Source organism: Manacus vitellinus, unplaced genomic scaffold, assembly GCF_001715985.3.
Source record: "Manacus vitellinus isolate BGI_N305 unplaced genomic scaffold, ASM171598v3 scaffold_2_pilon, whole genome shotgun sequence".
Lineage (NCBI taxonomy): Eukaryota > Metazoa > Chordata > Aves > Passeriformes > Pipridae > Manacus > Manacus vitellinus.
This window is the reverse complement of record NW_021940208.1, coordinates 4,183,425-4,201,755: the sequence shown is the minus strand read 5'-3', so window position 1 is coordinate 4,201,755 and position 18,331 is coordinate 4,183,425. Positions and strand designations below refer to the sequence as shown.

General features: G+C 37.2%; 1 protein-coding gene across 2 annotated transcripts in view; it reads right to left on the bottom strand.

Annotated features, from left to right (window-relative positions):
- The window catches only part of TMEM135 (transmembrane protein 135), a 172,764-nt gene that overhangs the window by 55,355 nt on the left and 99,078 nt on the right, over positions 1-18,331 (bottom strand). For both annotated transcript variants that reach the window (XM_029960946.1, XM_029960947.1), the window contains one exon: positions 7,309-7,355. In XM_029960946.1, coding sequence (XP_029816806.1) covers positions 7,309-7,355 — 47 coding nt within the window. The remainder of the gene's footprint in view (positions 1-7,308; positions 7,356-18,331) is intronic.

Sequence of the window (18,331 nt, the reverse complement as noted above, 5' to 3'; positions counted from 1 at the left end):
TGAAAGACAGAAACAAACAACAGCAAATTTAAACTGCCTTTCCAGTTCCTAAGATCCATCTGTAGGACACAAAAGAGGTATAAATACTTTCTCTTTTTACTCTTGACAAGGATCTAAAGAGACTACACAGTTTACTACAGTTTTGCACTTTATATTACTGTAGAAATTATAACAATTTTATTTAGAACTCAGAAGTAAATTTTCAAATATTTCACATTTTTTTTCACGCAGGAATGCAGTTTGTTCCAGTAAGTCTTTTTCTTGTAATTTCCACTCAAAAACTTTGGCAATAATCAATAAAAAAATCAATACTTAAATATATACTTTTATACATATATATATATATATATATATATATCCCCACTTCCTTTTTTCACTCTTATTAGTAGAACACAAGGTCCTAAAAATGGGTCCATGAAATAGAAGGATAATATGGGCCATGTATGCAGAATAAGTTAGGAAAAAAAATAGAATCATTCTATCTTAGCATTTCATTAATTCTAAACACTTACCATCTCTCAGAATAATTTTAGTATGGTTTTTAGGTAACTTTAAAGATGTTAACCTAGATTTATTTCACCTAGAATTATACAAGTAAGTTTGGTGCACAATCATCTACATCATCAGTTAGAGAGAGGCTGCTCTGCAACATAAATCAAACCTACACAAGATAGGAACTGCTCTCTTGACTTGTCCATTTTTCCCTCCTATTTCCTAACTTAAATATCTCAGATAGGTGCCTAAAATTGAAGACATCTTGAAAACAGACCCCACTAAAGATCTAATTGTAGTAAGATTCTCTTTAATGCTAGACTGGAAATCAAAATTGATTTCTTCTAATTTCATGAATACCATTATTGTCCTATTCCTCCAGTACTACCCAAATGAACAGGTGAGAAACAACGATTTGCACTTGCAAATATAAGAACATGGAAATAGCAAAAGTGTCATTTGCTCATGGACACTGAGCAGCAGCCACTGCAAATGACTGATGAAGGTGTGAGAGTGTCAGAAGAGGTCACAAACCAAATAAAGATGCCCCCCCTTAATCCCATTGGACACTGAAATTTTCCACCCTAATATACATTTTCTTTGTAAAACCTCTAGGTCCAGACATTCTTCTTACCTGTACAAAAATCTAATAATATCGAGTTCTTGCACTTAAAAAATTGCTTAAAATGCATCTTTAACTCTATAATTTCTGAGATTAAGGTCAGTACCCAGCATTAGCCTGGGAGATCAGCCTCCATCTCCTCTGAATGCAGCAGAGAGCTGAGACCAGAGCTCTGCAAAACTTGGCAGTCCACAAAACTTCCCTTCAAACCAAACCCAAAAGTACTATATGGCATTGCAAGTTTTAAGGGACAAAAAAAAAAGAAAAACTGAAATGCAGAGGAAGTCTAGTAAAAGCCTATGAGAGAATAAAAAAAGTTTCATGAAAACAAAAAAGTAAAAATCCCTTTTCACTTTTTATCTACTGGTAGATAAACAGAAGATGGATTATCTGACCCTTCTACCCATATTTGCATTTGAACCCAGCCTAAGCAAGTCCAGCAGTAGGTCTCTGGCAGAAGTGCCCGAGTCAGCCCAGGAAGTTATCTTCTCATCCCCAACTCCCTCCCGCAATCCGTGTTTTACTTTTGCTCACACTAAATAAAGCAAACTGATATTTATAGCATTTCTTAGGAGGCTGCATGTTTTCATCTACTCACCAGGTCATCCAAAATACCTCAGAAATCAAGTTTCATGACAGTTACCAAAACAATGCTTTGAATCACTAACTTTGAGATGTTTATATGAGGACAGTAAAAAACATATATAAACATGGAAAAAAATCCCCATCTGTTTTTTTTTCTTCTGATTTATTACCTAATAATTCAATAGCAGAGGACTTTTAATGTACTCCTGTAATTCTACAGCAAACGTTAAAGACTTCAAAATAATCCTTATAAGAGGGGAAGATTATTTGATACTAAATCCATGTAACAGCAACTCCAACTATTAAGCTTGCTCATTCTACTGTAAAAAAGAAAGTAGAATTATAAGGCAAAAGTATCTTTCAAGTAGTTGCTTTGGTACAAAAGGCAGTTTAGGTGATTAAACAAGACAATAACATGGTACTAGTACCACACATTTTTAAAAGAAAATAAAGGCACTTTGAAATATCACATAGAAAATACTGAATAAATTACAGGATATGTGTTTCACAGGGAAAGAAGAGCAAATAGCTGTAATTTGGGAGGCTAGAATTTCCTTAATGAGATAGCATAAAGGGCTCTGCAAACAAAAGGACCTTTCTTAAAGGTTTTCAGTGACTTCACACAAGTTTCAATACTCCATATACTTAGTGGCAGTATATGACACTGCATCTGCATTTCTTAGATGTTCATTATTCATTTTTAATCAGTACATAATATGTAAATGACATTAAGAGATCAAGAGCTTTCTGTTGTGAGCTATACAAATACTGAGTTATGAAAAACATGATGTTCTGCTTTGTGAAATCACAGCAGTAACTTCTGATTGCCCAAAATTATTGTTTCAGAAAATAACACTTTATCTCTAGAGAAGGCAGCCTTCATCCTCAACTTATGATCAATCAATCATCAGAAACATCCAGCTTCCCATAATAGCTAGTTTCAGCTCATACATGGAACTTTCCTTTCTAGGATTCAGAGTAGATGAATTAACATGTGCATATTATAAATTGGTAGTACATGGTCTAAGGATTAACTACTATAGCAACCAGTACTGTAGTCTGCCAACACATATTCACAAAAATTGCTGGATTTTCTATGTTTATATGGATAGGATTTATATGTAGGTGTTCCTTTTTTTGTACAGAGATTGCAAGTTTTATATTCTGTGGATTTCTTCAAACACATAAAAGCACACCCATTACATCACCCTTCCAAAAAATCCCCAGTGTAATATTCAAAATAGAACTGCTATTAAAATAACAATTCAACTGCATTTTACAAATACTTATTTTACGTATTGTAGGATCCTCCTACTTCTTTATTTCATTCTATTCAATTATTCTAGAGGAGTATTCTAGAAAGTCAGTACCATGAATTATCCAGACTGAAATAAAATGGCATGAAACCATGGTATAACCAAAACCTTTATACCCATAAGTTTAATTCAATGCAAATTTAATTTTTTTTTTTTAAATAGATGCATTAAAGAAAAGTGTGCTTTTCTTACAAGACACTTGAAGAATGGTGCATTTTAAAACAAATCATACAGGACATCAGATGACACCACAAACTACTATTTTTTTTGAGTAAGCAGTGAATACTAAGCCCCACCGGAGTTCAATGAGACCTAACAATTAATTCCTACAGATATAGGAACATTTCTCGCCCCCAGACACACTTCAGTATCTAAGTGTTTTAGAACAAAATGGGTGTAAGGGGGAAGAATCCTGTGCCAACTGTGGTTACCTATATTTGTGAATTAAATATACATATGTCAGATTCCACAGTTACCCACAAATGAGTAACACATTTTAATTTCATCACTTCCAGTGGAGTGGAACAGAAGCATTTTGAGAAAAAACAGAGGTTTAAGCTAGGAGAAAACTACAAGAAGAGGAGGATGGAAGAGAAGAAAGAAAAAAATACTTAACTAAAATATGCTTTCTCTGTAAATATAACTCTGTTGCTTGCAAACCTATCATCTGCATTTCAGCTGCTTTTTTCCTAGCTTATTATTCTATTTTTTGCCCTGTCAGCTGACATGATCTTGTTTTTTTCCCTCTTCAGTCACTTTCTCCTTCCCTCTTCCTGCTGTCTTCCTTTTCATATTGCTCTTCTGAATTTACATTTCATTCTGACTTCTTTTTCACTTTATCAATTCTGAAGTAATTATTCCTGGTTTTTTTCTTCTACCATTTCAGTTCTGTAACCTCACTTCTTAACTCCTGAGATTTAGCACCTTCTTTTTCTTGTTGTCCTGTAGCAGATGCAATTATGTTCAAACAATCCAACAAAATTTGGGAGAAACTCCAGTGATAAATATCAAGGCTCATGATGGTGAAGTTTTCAACTAGTGTGAAACATCTGCCTGGCCAACAGACCTCTATTACAGAATTTGTTTAGAAAATAATGCAAGATAGACATTATAATGAGATACTGAAAAAAAAATCATTTTATTAGAAAAGGAAAATAAATCAAGACGAACAATGCCTATACTTCCATAGTCTAAGATTCATACATCTATTTCCTAACAATGAAGGCAGGCAGATACCCACCTTAAAGGAGAGGTATGATCATACTGCAATTAATTATGTGCCACATTGATTTTCTTGTTTTTTAATGGATAACTATCAACGAGAGCACTCAGCTTTCAAATGCAAAGTCAACAGGCTGCTGCTAACATGGCAACCTGAAAGATACCCTGGAAGCTGTGTGATGGACAGGATATATCTCAATTCCTCCACAAAGAAAACAGTTCTGAACTTTCCAGTTCAAATAACTCTTCATCTCCTAGGTTCATAAACCATCACCTTAAGCCATGCTGGTAAGCAGCCACTTAAAAATGAGCAAAGTCCATCTGAATGCTAAAGAGCACCTCTGCTTTCCATGCTTATCCCAACCACCACCACTGCCTCACAGTGCCAACGCCAGCTACTGTGCACCACGGCACAAGCTGTGCAGGGACAATAATTCAGGTCAAAATTACCCAGAGCAGAAATAATAGCCAGGTTTAATTAAAACTGGACCTTCCAGGAATGCAGTGCCTACCAGAGCTACCAACTGGGTAGAGTCATCACTTTTAAGCTCAGAGAATCTGATAACCTTGGATAAGGCAGAAAATAAAAGACTACTTTGCCTTTATTCCCTGCAACATCTGACTTCCAAGCATCAGTCAGATTTTCATACCATAGAGGTAGACTTATGTTAAGTCTCTTTCAGAAAAGTTTTAAGCTTCAAATTACACGATTTAGATACTAGGATTTTATGTTTAATGATGAAAGGAATTATATGACCTTGGTGACCATGACTGCTACTGCACTCAGACCTTTTTGGATATTTTGGTGGGGTGGGGAGGACAAAAAATGGGGAGGACACTTCGGAAACAGATTAAATACAAAACAAGATAGAATTTTCTGGTTTTCAGGTCGGTAAAGGTTTGTTAACAGTAAACAGTGTTTCATAGTCAATGGGAATATATTCTATAAGCCAAGCAGATCTGACTTTGAAGGTGTTTATTCCAAAAGTATGAACATGATATTGTCAGTTTGATCCTCTTATGATTAGGAAAAACGTTGAAGTGATTTTGAGCCATTAAACAGGAAATGCAGTTTAATGACTCTCCCAATTATTCTCTGCTTCCAACAGATAGGAAGACTGCCTCCCCTGGGACTCTGGATGGATCCACACAGGATTCTTCCAAGGGCTGTCCAAAATCTTACTGAAGGGGATCAATCATTAATTCATGTACGGGTTAAGACAACAACTAACCCACAGTCACAGCCAGTCCAGACGAACATACAACAACTGTGGGCTGATCAAGTGACCTCTCTGCTGTCTCTTCTCCATGAGCAGTTGAGTAGACTCTGTGCATGCCCAGAGGTATTTTCACCCAGACCCATCTATCTGGTTTCTTTAGAAAAGTAGCACATGAACCACTGTGAAGAAGTTCTATTCACAACACTCATTACTCTAAGAAAAAAAACCCTCCAAAACTGGTCTGTGCTAATTATTTTTTACAAATTTATCTTGTCTTAGCACTTTTGTTGGTGTTTACAAACCGATTTTCTTCCCCCAAGAATTAAACTAAACCTGATATTCTATTTTAATTCCTTGGTTAAAACACAAAGACAAAAGGAGTTAAATATTGCTGATGATTGCTCAACAGGATATCCATCAACCTTAGCATGGAGCAACGAATTTTAGAAGACAAAACGGTTTGGAGCCCATTCAATTGCCAGTCTTGCTGTGTCAGATTAGGGGAAAATTCACCAAATACCTCTAGGGTCTGCATCAATTCTTACCCCTAAATGGGCTACAGGAAAGCTGGAGAGGGACTTTTTACATGGGCATGCAGTGACTGGACAAGAGGTAATGACTTCAAACTGAAAGCTTAGATTTGATATTAAGACAAAATTCTTAAATGTGAGATACCATGTGGTGGTGAGTCACTGGAAGAGGTTTCCCAGAGAAGGTGTGGATGCCCCATCTCTGGAAGGGTTCAAGGCCAGGCTGGATGGGGCTATGAATACTAGTCTAGTGGAAGGTGTTCCTGCCCATGGCAGGGAGGTTAGAACTAAATGATCTTGAAGCTTCCTTTCAGCTCTAACTATTCTAGGATTCTGTGATTTAACTTGCAGATTCTCTCTAAAACACTGGTTCATTACCAAAGACATAAAGACAATTAGCTTCCTCCAAAATCATACAATATTTATAGTTTTGACCAGAATTTTAATGTTTTGAGTTGTTTGATCAGCATTCATGCAGACAGGTGCCTAACCTCAAACCTGTAAGTCAAATTCTCTGAGGTTGTTATAGCTTAACTCTGGGACATAGAAGAAAATAAAGCAAGAAGACTGCCAATGCAAGGTTCTTAATGGGTTATAGATGAAAGGAGGAATGCTTCTTCGAATCCTCTAAATTAACAGCCCTCCTCTATCCACAGACTGTTCTTGGCCAATATCCGTAAGTAATGGAATTACAAAAAAAAACAAGCCGCAGCTTCCAGAGTTTTGCAATTACCAGGGGATCATACAGCTTGAAGAACCATACATGGCTATGTGCCACAGAAAATTCTAAGTCAAAGGGTTATAGTCAAAGGTTACTTTGAAAAGCAACTTTCCAGTTTGAGATATAATAAAATTTGAGAGGTCTACTATTTAAAGGGAAACAGTGACAAGGCAAATGACATATTTTGCAAAGTGAGAGAGAAAAAAGTAATTAAAATGAATGTCTTATCCACCCCCGTTACTGTATGTTTTAAAAAAGGAATACAACTCATAACTTGTGAGAACATATATGAAAAGCAAGATTTCAGCTGTTTTTGTACTATGCAACGTTAGATCTCCAGAGTCATAAGTATGAGATGAGACTCCCTAAGTAACCAGTATAATCTCCAGAAGATTTAACAAATAATATTCAACATTTCCCCTTTAAGTTCAATTATGCTCAAAGCACTGGGTTTTTGATGCCACAGAAGCACTCCACTCAATTCAGAAAGTTGGAGTTGAGAACATAAAAGTTTTGAGATGAACACCAAAAACCAAGTAAGCTCTAAGAAACACTGTTTAAAATAATTTTTACAACATAAATAGATATACTAGCAACATACCTGAAGAAGAACATGAACAGAGCAGCTGTGATGCAGAACAAAAGGACCTACAAAAAGGAGAAAGAGTGTTATTACACAAACCATCACACTACTACTGCTTGTTCTGGATCATGAAGATTTTACAACCATTACTATAAAAGTTACACTTTATCTATATGCTTGATGGGCCAGAATGAAAGCTTGTCTGAATCCATCAAACAGGATTGCCTTGTTTCCAGGGGACTTTTGAGTTGTTCCTGTAGAAGCTAAAAGAATATGAAATCCAAACCAGGGCAGTGGGACAACAGACACAGCAAATGGTACCACTTAAAACAGTCTGGAATAAAATAATTACAAAACAACAGAATTTAAGCAATAAAGTACTAGAACTGAAATTTAAACATTATATTTTGCCAGTCTTCGCTTTTGTGATTTATTCAAATATCATATTGCTAGTTACAGTTTAAAAGGCATGGATAGGTGCTTCTGCTGAACTGCTTTCAGCAAGTTTGAGTAGATAATTCTATGCCCGACTAAGAGCATCCTTTCTAGTCATTTTCCTTAGTCTTAAACTCACTTCGAACAATCCCATCTTGCTCTATATTATCAGCGTGATCATACAAGAGGCACTGAGCAAACCTGGCAGCTCTCCAGCACTGAGAAGGGGACATCCTATCACTTCCTCACATCCTCTGTGCTGGGGCTTAGCGCTCCTACCTCCTCCTTGCCACCTACACAGGGACTCACAAATGCTGAGCAAAATGAACTCAAGGAGGAAACAAATTAAGTCAACGCTGTGGAGAGTTTTCTGCCAATTTGGTGAGATAAAGAAATCACTGGAAGAGTGTAAATGCAGTGGAGCAGTCACAGGAGAAAAGGAAGGAGAGGAGACAGGCAGAAAGGATGAACCCATCATCCTCCTCAAGATACCAACAAGCTGCTGTACCTTGACTTTAGAATTGCTTGTACATACAGCTGTTTCAGGAACAACTACACCAGGCTTTAAGTTAAGAACCTGCCTATCTTTGCTAGATACAACTCACTGGTGAGGAAATACCGTTTTGCTCCAGATATACTGGCCCATATTTGTACCATCATTCGGGAGGCGAAAACCGTACAGAGATAGTTAAAGTCTTCCATAAAATATTTGCACTTATTTCCAAGGGTTGAAGAAGTTGTGATCACGAGAGGATACAGATAGTTTATGTAAGAAGAAATGGAAATGCTGACAGAGGTGCATATTTGAAGGTTATTAGAACAGTAGGCTGCTGCACATTCATACAGATCAGAAAGTGTGATAAAAATATGAATAGGAAATGTTTACAATGACTTTCAGAGAATTAAAAATCTTATAATGACACCATTTCCCTTTTTTAAGTCCTCTGACATGTGACTTAAAATTAGGTCACACAAGACACTATAACGTCTGCTGTGTAAACTACCCATTTTTAACTTTTTCTTCACCAGTACTATCATATTTTATTATTCTGCAACAAAAATGTGAACATCTGAAATCATTTTATATGAAATCATTAGGGCAAAGTGAGGGCAATGGTATATATCTTCACCTCTTTCATGGTAATGATCAATTACACCCAAGTTCTCCTTAAAAAGATTTGCCCTAATCCTCCAAAGTTCAAACCATATTTAAGCAGCCAAACAACAACCACCAATTCTCTGTATGCTACTTCTGAGAGACAGAAAGGACAAGAAGGCTTGACAGCCTGAGCAATGATATTGGGAAATAAGTGAGAAATGGCAAAGAACCAGTTTTTGGGGCAGGGGGAAACAAATCAAAACAATAAAAAAAACCAAGTATGCCTTTACATACTAAAAATGCTCACTTCACTAAATGTTTTCTTGCCCTTTTTTCTTTTTTTGAAAACAACCTAACAAGTATGTATACACATCATTAAGATGCCCTCTGAGCTTTTTCTCCTCCATGTTAAAGCACCCCAGCTTTCCCAGCAGCTTCTTGTATGACAGATACTCCAAGCCCTTAATCATCTTCGTGGCCCTTCTCTCCAGTATGTCCATGTCTGCCTTGTACTGGGAAACCCAGCACCAGATACAGCTCTATAGATGTGTCTCACCAGCGCTGAGCAGAAGGGAAGAATCACCTTACTCAACTGGCCTCCTCTGCTGGCTCATGTTCAGCTTGGTATCCACCAGGACCCCCAGTTCTGGCCCATTTCTTCAGCCTTTGGATGGCAGCACAAACACCTAGTGCAGCAATAACTCCTCCCAGTTTTGTATAACCTGCAAAGCTGCTGAGGGTAAAGCCTCTTATCCACTCATCCAGGTCATATAATAAAGATGCTGCCGACTCCAGTATGACCTGCTGGGGTCCACCACCAGTGACTGACCTTCTGTTGACTTTGTGCTGCTGACCATAACCCTCTGAGCCTGCCAGTTCAGTTCAGCCAGTTTTCAACCCACCTCACGATCCACCCATCATCATTTTGTCTATAATCTAAATTCTACTAGTAAAATCTGGAAACTGAAAATACTTGAAGGCCTTGCTTAATCAGCATCTATAATTTCTAGATGTTGTCCAGAACTTAAAAATATTCTTTGAAAAAAATAAGATGTGGAAGATCTTGGGCAGGTGGAAAGGAGAAAACCGATATAACTTTTTGTAAATGAGAAGTTCAGGGACTATTAGACTGTCAACTATACCACTTCTAATATCCACAACGATACTAGAATAAACTATTTGAAATAGGTAGTTTATAACTTCTAGACATCAAGATAAGAAGCAACCAACACAATAAAGAAGTAAATTAAACTACTGTAATTTTCTTCTTTGACAGATGCTTTAAGGAAAGGAGCAGGTGTAATTTATGTGAACTTTAATGTACCTTTGTGGCAGTTGCTTATGCTAATTAAGTAAGTGGGCACATAGCTGCTCAAAAACACTGCAGGAGAAAACTCCCATAGTAAGCAGTTCATTATCAAACTAAAAGGCATTTTAAGTGAGGTCACCGAAGAGGTTTTGCCTCCCTCTTCAATAATGATTTAAATGATGGAAAGTGATTGAACTGACCAAAGTCAACAAGATGAAATTCAATAAAAAACAAATATGAAGTAGTTGGCAGCAAAAATCATGTACATAAAAAACCAGAATAAAAAACAATTGTGTAGGCAAGAGTACAACAGGTATGCATGCAAGAGTATAACAAATTCCAGACATCGCAAATAAGTAGGCACAAGCAAAGCAATGCTGTGGAAAGCACTGTAAAATACTAGACTCTTGTAGAAGCAGATATAAGACATCACACTAATGACCTGATGCTAGCACCACCCCAAAATACAGTGTTAAGGACACCAGTGTTAAAGAAAAGCATATACAAAACAAACCAGTCCAGAAGATTACGATGGAAATAACAGACTTGAGGGTATGACTGTTGGGAAACCTCTGAAACTATAAAAGAGGTAGTTAGTGATGAGTATGACAACTACTTTCACATAATTATCATATACTGATAAATCTGTCTCATCGAGCACAGAAGGAGGAAGGCAGAGTTAAACCTACAGCAAAGACAGTACTGGTTAGATAAGAGGAAGAGCTCTCTCTCCAGGGCAAGTGATAAACCAGGACAAGTTGCCTGGGAGACTGTGTAATCTCCTTTATCAGAGGTGTTTAAGATCAGTGAGGTAAACAATATTTCTCCATGCTCTGGGCGTGTTTGACAGGGTATCTCCAATATTCACCCAACTGAATTACAGCAAGATGTGCAGCTAAACAAGACTCTTCTACATGAAATGCACAGCTCAAAATGGAAAGCCCAGGGATTGCCTTATCATAGCACAATTATGGCAGAAACAGAAGGCAAATGGTGGCCATGGTCCAAATCTAAGGTGCTTTCAAAATAAGCCTTTTTTTCAAGTTTTCTCTAGTCTAGAATTTTTTTGTAACATCCTCAGTACAATATGCAACACGTATTTTAGATTTTTAAAACTGCATTAAAAAAGGGAAAAAACATTAAGTACTACAGAAATATAATTCTAAATATTAAGTGAATTTAAGGACAGGTTAGCATAGTTGGTATGTAAGGTGAGCACTGTAATTTAACTGATTACGTTACACTTCACTGTACTATGCTAAACCTTAATATAAAAAGAGGAAAGTTGCTGACAAAACTGATACTTTTTTTTTTATCTCTATTGGCTGACAAAGCCAGAATTAATTTTTTTCCAAGAAAATTTAGCTCTCATATAACCAGTATCAGGAAGTGACATCTGGCAGTACCCAGCACTGAGCACAAAACAAAAGCTCTGGGTGACAGTGGTTACCAGCTGTCCTAGGAACACTGGCAGACCCAGTAACACCAGCAGATCCAGTAACTCACAAATAACTTGAATAACTTGACCTCACAGCCAGATAAAAATCTTGGACCAGAGAAACTAAAAATAACAGTTAAAACTATCAAAACTACTTGAGTCTTGTGTACTCAGACTTTTCCTACGTTCCTAAGGTTATGTGCATTTTCTTTAAGCATTTCCATTACAGTCCAATTTCCTGGGGTACAAAAAGTCTCTGATTGGAGGCTGGTGGTTCTCTTGTACAGCCAAAATAATAAGTAGGACTGAAGACTGTGATAAAGTAACTCAGACGTTGTAATTAAAAGGAAAAGCCCTGAAGATACACATAATCTATCTAAATTAAGACAGGAGGAGCTAAAAGATCAGATCAGTGATATCAGCTGGTAGAAGCATCCAGAGTGTCAGAGCTACAGTTCAACACTGAATAGTCTTACATATCCAGCTCACAGAAGACCTGAGGCAGCTTCAACCACTGGCACATCCACATTGGACTTCCAGCGCATTCAGGATGCCTGAAAACCATCACCTTCTCGATCAACCACTTTGCAATGTATGTGAGAGCTACAGCTACACTTGATAAAAAAAAAATTATTACTCCTACTTCCTGGAGGTTGTGTGCTACAGAAAAACAAACTGCCAGGTAAGGTCTGAGGGAACTTTTAGTTGTAAAAATCATGAAAAATTAAAAATTCAGCTAAAAGAAGCCCCCAGTAATTATCACTTAGGCCAATTTATTCCAAAGTTACAAGTAAGATATATAACTGGGATAAATATAACTAGGAGCTTTGTACAGTGGTCACAATTTTTTACTCTCAAAATATATGATGTGGAAAAACCCAACTATTTTGCACATTTTTTTATTCCTTAAAAGAAGCCATTCCTCCACAGAAGAGTTTACTGCTGTCTCTGCTGCTAGAGGTTATAAGCCCCCTTTCACCTTTATACACCTAGTTGAATAGTAGTAAGGTAGTTGTACTACCTTTTATTACATCAGTTAACACTACCAAGGATGACGGGAGATGCTCCATTGGACTTTTGACTACACAATCTATTCTTCAGATTTACCCCTACTTCAAACATGAAGAAGGGTTTGTTGTGTCCAAAAGCCATTTTGTTTTTTCCCATTCATATTAATCAGTCTAACAAAAAATCCCCCAAACCATCAATTAGTAATGGTAAATCCACGAGCTACACTAGCTTGTGGTTCCTAAATTTTATTTCAGGATGTGTTATGGATTTATAAAAATGTTTTCTACAGCTTTTATCACTAACATTATTTCTTAAGTAAACCCCCTTCTAACAATAAAAAAAAAACAAACCCAAAACTAAAACAACAAACAAAAAACCACACCAAACAAAACAAATTAAAATGGAACTAGCTATGCAGATTAATGCCATGGTCTTGTACTTCATGATCCAAGAAATATATACACATGGAATATCTCTTTTCCACCTGCACACATAACATCCTAATCAATTAACTGCTTTTATAATATACATATGCTATTCTTTTCCAATAACAAAATAGCTAGTTTAAAAAGCATACATTTTTCAGTAATTTTCTAGTAGTTAAAGGGGATGGAAATCACAGTCTTTCTGAGTAATTAGACAAAGATACCAGAAGTTATTTAAAAGACACTAAAGATACCAAAAGCTGTATAAGAAGAACTTATATGAAAACAAGTGTTACATTATGTTCAGCCTCTTAAAATCTGATCTGCTAATCACTCTTAGTAATATAAATAGTTATTTTCTACCATTATTTAACACCTCATGCAAGAAATTACCACAGTAAACAATTACCTGATGGAATTAGTCATCATTAGCTGAGACAAGAGTTCTTAAAGAACAGCTACATCATAACCTATAAGGGACTAAAGGGCAGAACTTCAGCCCTAAAAACCACAAGGTGCCAAGAGCATCAGCTCTACCTCCAGAGATCACTGCCACGAACAGCACTTACACTGACACAGCGCAATGGGTTTGGCAAGTGGTTTTTCTGAGCACTGAATTAGTTCTCCTGCTCTCCACATCACTTCTCTACTTACCGTCCCAACTAAGTAAAAATCACTTGGTGAGGTTTTTATTGAAACCTTCATCACTCCTCCCCCACCCCTTAAACTCCTGATCTTTTTCAGGCAAGCACAGTAGATTCTCCTGAGCACAACTCTACTGTCACCAGTCAGAGAGCTAAAAAAACTCCAGAAGAGGCAAATACAACAAGCAACTCAATGCCCAGGTTACAAAAACGTGTAATAAAACTAAAGCTGCCAGTATCTTAATGCTTTGAGATTATTCAAGAGAAGACAGGGAGGTGGCTGAAGTACCACTGTAAGAGCCTGCTTGAGTAAAGACGATTCTTTAATTCAGCAGAAATGACTGCAAATGATGGTTAGAACATGAAGTCTGTCAAAGTCAGGCTAGTAAAATGACAACTTTTTCTCCAGTTAGCGAGATTAACCAATGAATTGTGATTAGACTGGTTTGTGTACACTCGATGTACAATGTGGTGAGATTCGCTGGCCAGTGAACCCCACCGGATTCCACTAGATGATTATATGGTTTCCTGTGGCATCAGCATTCATAAAAATAGTATTACTGAGGTGTGTCTTTAAAACAAACGCACTACATATACTAAAACATGCATTTGTACACACCTTAGCAAATGGTCGTGAATCCCTTACTTTTATTTAAATTTCAGTAGTGGACAAAATATATACTTCAGGTCTGTCAAACGACTTATTAAGACTGTAGTGAAAATACAGTGAAGACTGAAAGGAATATACTCCCAAATCCTGCAGCAGCTCCAGCCCTACTGCAACCCTCCAGCTTTTTGTGTCTCCGAGTCCCTTGCTCCTCTCTCCAAGGCCAGTGCTGCCTCACAGATGGCACCTCACAGCACTAAACAGTCCCTTAGACAGGGCCAGGGTGTTTTCAGCTACCATCTCTGTATCATGCTACAAGCTCCCTGTATTTCAATCCCCCATGGAGACAGAAGAAGCCAAGGGCGAATGCTAAGCACTCTCAGTTTCTTCAAGCAAGTACAGGTCTGGAACAAATGAGACTCCAAGTCCAAGATCTGACAGTGCTCTAATGAAACACAGGCAACCGTCAAATACTACTGTGTGTATGTGCTGGGTACAGCTACCTACAGACAAAGTGTGGCACTGTCTGGTTATTCTGAAGTCATATAATACCTCTTTTACACACTGATTAAAAATTGTGATCTACTTACTTTTAATTTCTATTTATAGCTTTTTATAATACCTCTTATTTTTCTATTAGGAACACCCCTCAATTACTAAGAATTGCAGTAAGCAGCAAAAATATGCTACTTAATTTTCAGTATTGCCATTGCTTATTAAAGAAGTCACACAATTAATTCCTGCACAGAAATGTCATTATTGAAGTTTTTAAAACAAAGATATTCTATGCTGAAAACAGGCAATTTCTTTCTGTACAAAAGGGTAAGGACTTATGGCAAATGGCCTTAAGCATAAGGATTTATGGAAAATACACTCAAATTTCTAGTGATTCCAAAACACATATGTCAATTGGAAATCCTGAAATGGAACCATCTCTTTCTGGACATTTCAAGTGACGCAATGTTTTACCTTCTTTCTGTAGTCAATCCTGTCAAATCAAAACCTTTATAATACCTTATCTCCTTCTGTAATTGAAATCCAGCATATTTGGAGAAAATTTCATGAGCAATCAAAAGTATTGGCAAAAACTCATCATAACTGCAGTCATCCCCAAAATTATTATTTTTCTACTTGAAATCAAATAACTTTTGAAGCAATGCAACACTGCTTCTGCTTTAAAACTGACAGGCTTTATGACAATGTAGAGAACAATTTGTCAGAACCTTACTGGGCATGGAGCCAGTTCAGCTACACCTACAACACTTCAGCTATTAGAAGCTCCTGATTTCTTTTCTGCCAGCAAGCCTCAAGCAATCTCTAGGCTGATAAGATCAAAAGAAACACGAGTATGTGTTACTAAACATGAGATTATATAGTCTTATTAAAGCACTTGCTTGATCATGATTAAAAGATTACAATTGGCAAATGCAGACAGTAACTGAGCTGAGATGGGGAGCACCTCCCGCTCTCAGAAGAGCACGAAAGAATAAAAGGAAATTAAACCCTTTATTTTCTAGTTCAGAATTTCCATATATATATTATATATATACACATACATATAATTAAGCATTTCAGCACAATTCGTTTTCTCAAAAAACACTTGTCAGTCTCTTTCCCTGTTTTTCATATTCTTTTATCCACACCAAACAGAGCTGTAACACATTGTGACTGAGCCACGAAACAGCCTTTCTGAAAGCTCCGGAGGAGAGACCTCTGCTTTCAGGGATGCACAGTGCTTGAGAGACTGAAGCACAAAAAGTAGCTGCCAAATGAAACAGTAGTACCTCCCTATTGCACCTTCCTAAAAGAGCAAAGAAGAGCTATTTCAGTGCATCATGGAAGAGCTGGTCCAGGCTTGTTTCTGAAACTAATTAACCCTTGGACACACAGCTCGCAGGCAGCTCCGACACTGGGCAATGGGACATACCTCCAATCCTATCCCATATCTTCTGGTACTCCCACATCTCCAAGCACATCCCAGGCTATAAAACAAACCCTTAATTATCAGCTGCAAAAACACTATTCTGTTAAGCTGCCAGTGTTACCTTCTCATTTCAAACGGTATCTAATTAGGGGAAAATAGCATGCATGCACACACAAAAATAGATATAGATGGTAAGTACAATACCTTAGGGTTACAAAGATATCAAATTATTTGGGAGCATTGTTCTTCCTTGAACAACAACAAAAAAAAAAAAACCCAAACCAAACAAGCAAACAAAGAAACAAAAAAGAAGAAAAAAACCAAACCAAAACAAAAAAAAATCGCAACAAATATTCTAAAGATAATTACTTTAAAAAAGACAGTCTTTTATTTTTTCCATACCGTAAGATGCATTTAAATTAATCTTTTTTTCCCCCACTCATCTGGCTGCACAACACTATAGACTCAAGTGCTCAGTACAGAAACACACAGGGTATCATGTGAGTAACCTACAATTTAAAGATGAACAGAATTGAAAGACATGATGCATCCTTAAAGACAGCTCATTTTAATTAGTTATCCCTTAGTCATAGGACTAAAATGAAACACCCTCAACTTAAGTCAAGGAGTATGTCTCCAGTAACCACTGAGACACTGCATGAAATCAAGGTAGAGTACAGTCTAAGCATCACATTTGTATTCTGAGGATAACTCTTAAATGTATCTTCATCAAGGAAAGTCTTTTGTAGCCTTTTTCCCCCCCTAATTTTATGTGTACCAGAATAGGAAAAAAAAAAAAAAGACACAAGAGGGTTGTGTTCAGTGTTGCTGAAGGGTGTGCATGCCAGGTCTCCCTCCTGCCCGCAGCAGCACAGGCACTCACACACCCTCCCTCACACAGCCAAGCTCCCTCCTCCTAGAACTGTACCTTGGTACGTCACACAACAAACCCACTGTCAAATGGCTTGCTGTTGAAAGGTTACACGTGGATTCTGACCAATAATGGAAAAATTAACAGCTTCATTCATTAGTCCCCACAAGAGATTTTTACCACAAGACACAAAAAATTCTCAGTTTACACACCACAAGAAATATATTGAACATTGACAGCGCCATATTTTCAGTTCATTTCCCATTTCCTGACATATCTCAGCTTTACGCCCTCCCAACCAAGACTTTAATATTCAGACAGTTGGAGGTGTGGGGGCTTTTTGCTTTCTAGATTTGCTTTGTTTTTGGAAGCTTCTTGAGAAAATCTGCATGCCCTCAGGGTAAGTCTTGCTCCATTAGCTTGTCAGGGTGGACAAGAGCTTTAACTACTCTTGAAATCTTGATATTCATTATTGTGTTTTAAGAGAATAACAAACAGCCTTTTGGCAGACATCCAGCTCAGTCTTGAGGAAATAACACACAAAATAAAGTTACTCTATATCAAGTAACACCCTAAATACCATGCAATGCTTCTGAATCCACCACCAAACCTATACACTTTAGATAGTAAGAAAAATACACTTTAGCATTTGCTCTACATGTAACACCAACTTTACCCTAAATTTTGTGAGGAATAGTTTTAAAATATATGTTCTACATGAAGTAAACTTTTACACATTTCTTCAAATTCATCACATTACATCAGAGTAAAATACTTCTGAAATACCTTAAATAGGCCCATTTAACTGAATTTGGTCATCCAAAATGCTAAAATGCTACACAGGGCTTTGTTCTTGCTGTTTTAAATATCTATTTACTTTAGAACTACCAACAACCTACAAAATCACTCTCATCTGAAATTTTCAGATATTTATATACATCATGGCTAGGCTTCGCAAACGAAGATTTGGGGAGGACTCTACCCATGTTTGTTACAAGCACGCTGGTGGCTAAAAAGGCCAATATGAGATAGACAAGTCTGGTTGCAAAAGGCACAGCAGAAAGACTCCTTAGATGGTATATTCTGCAAGACACAATTCCTTTTGCATTGTCTTTTCTCCTTGAGAGTGATCCTGCGTGCGTTCTCAAAGGCATCAGCAGCGTTATAGATGGTGTGTCTCCAGACCTCCCGATTGGAGGCCAGAGTAGACCAGTTATGATGATCAATATGGCCAAGGCTGAGATGTTGTTCCAGGGAGTCCTTGAATCTTCTCTTCGG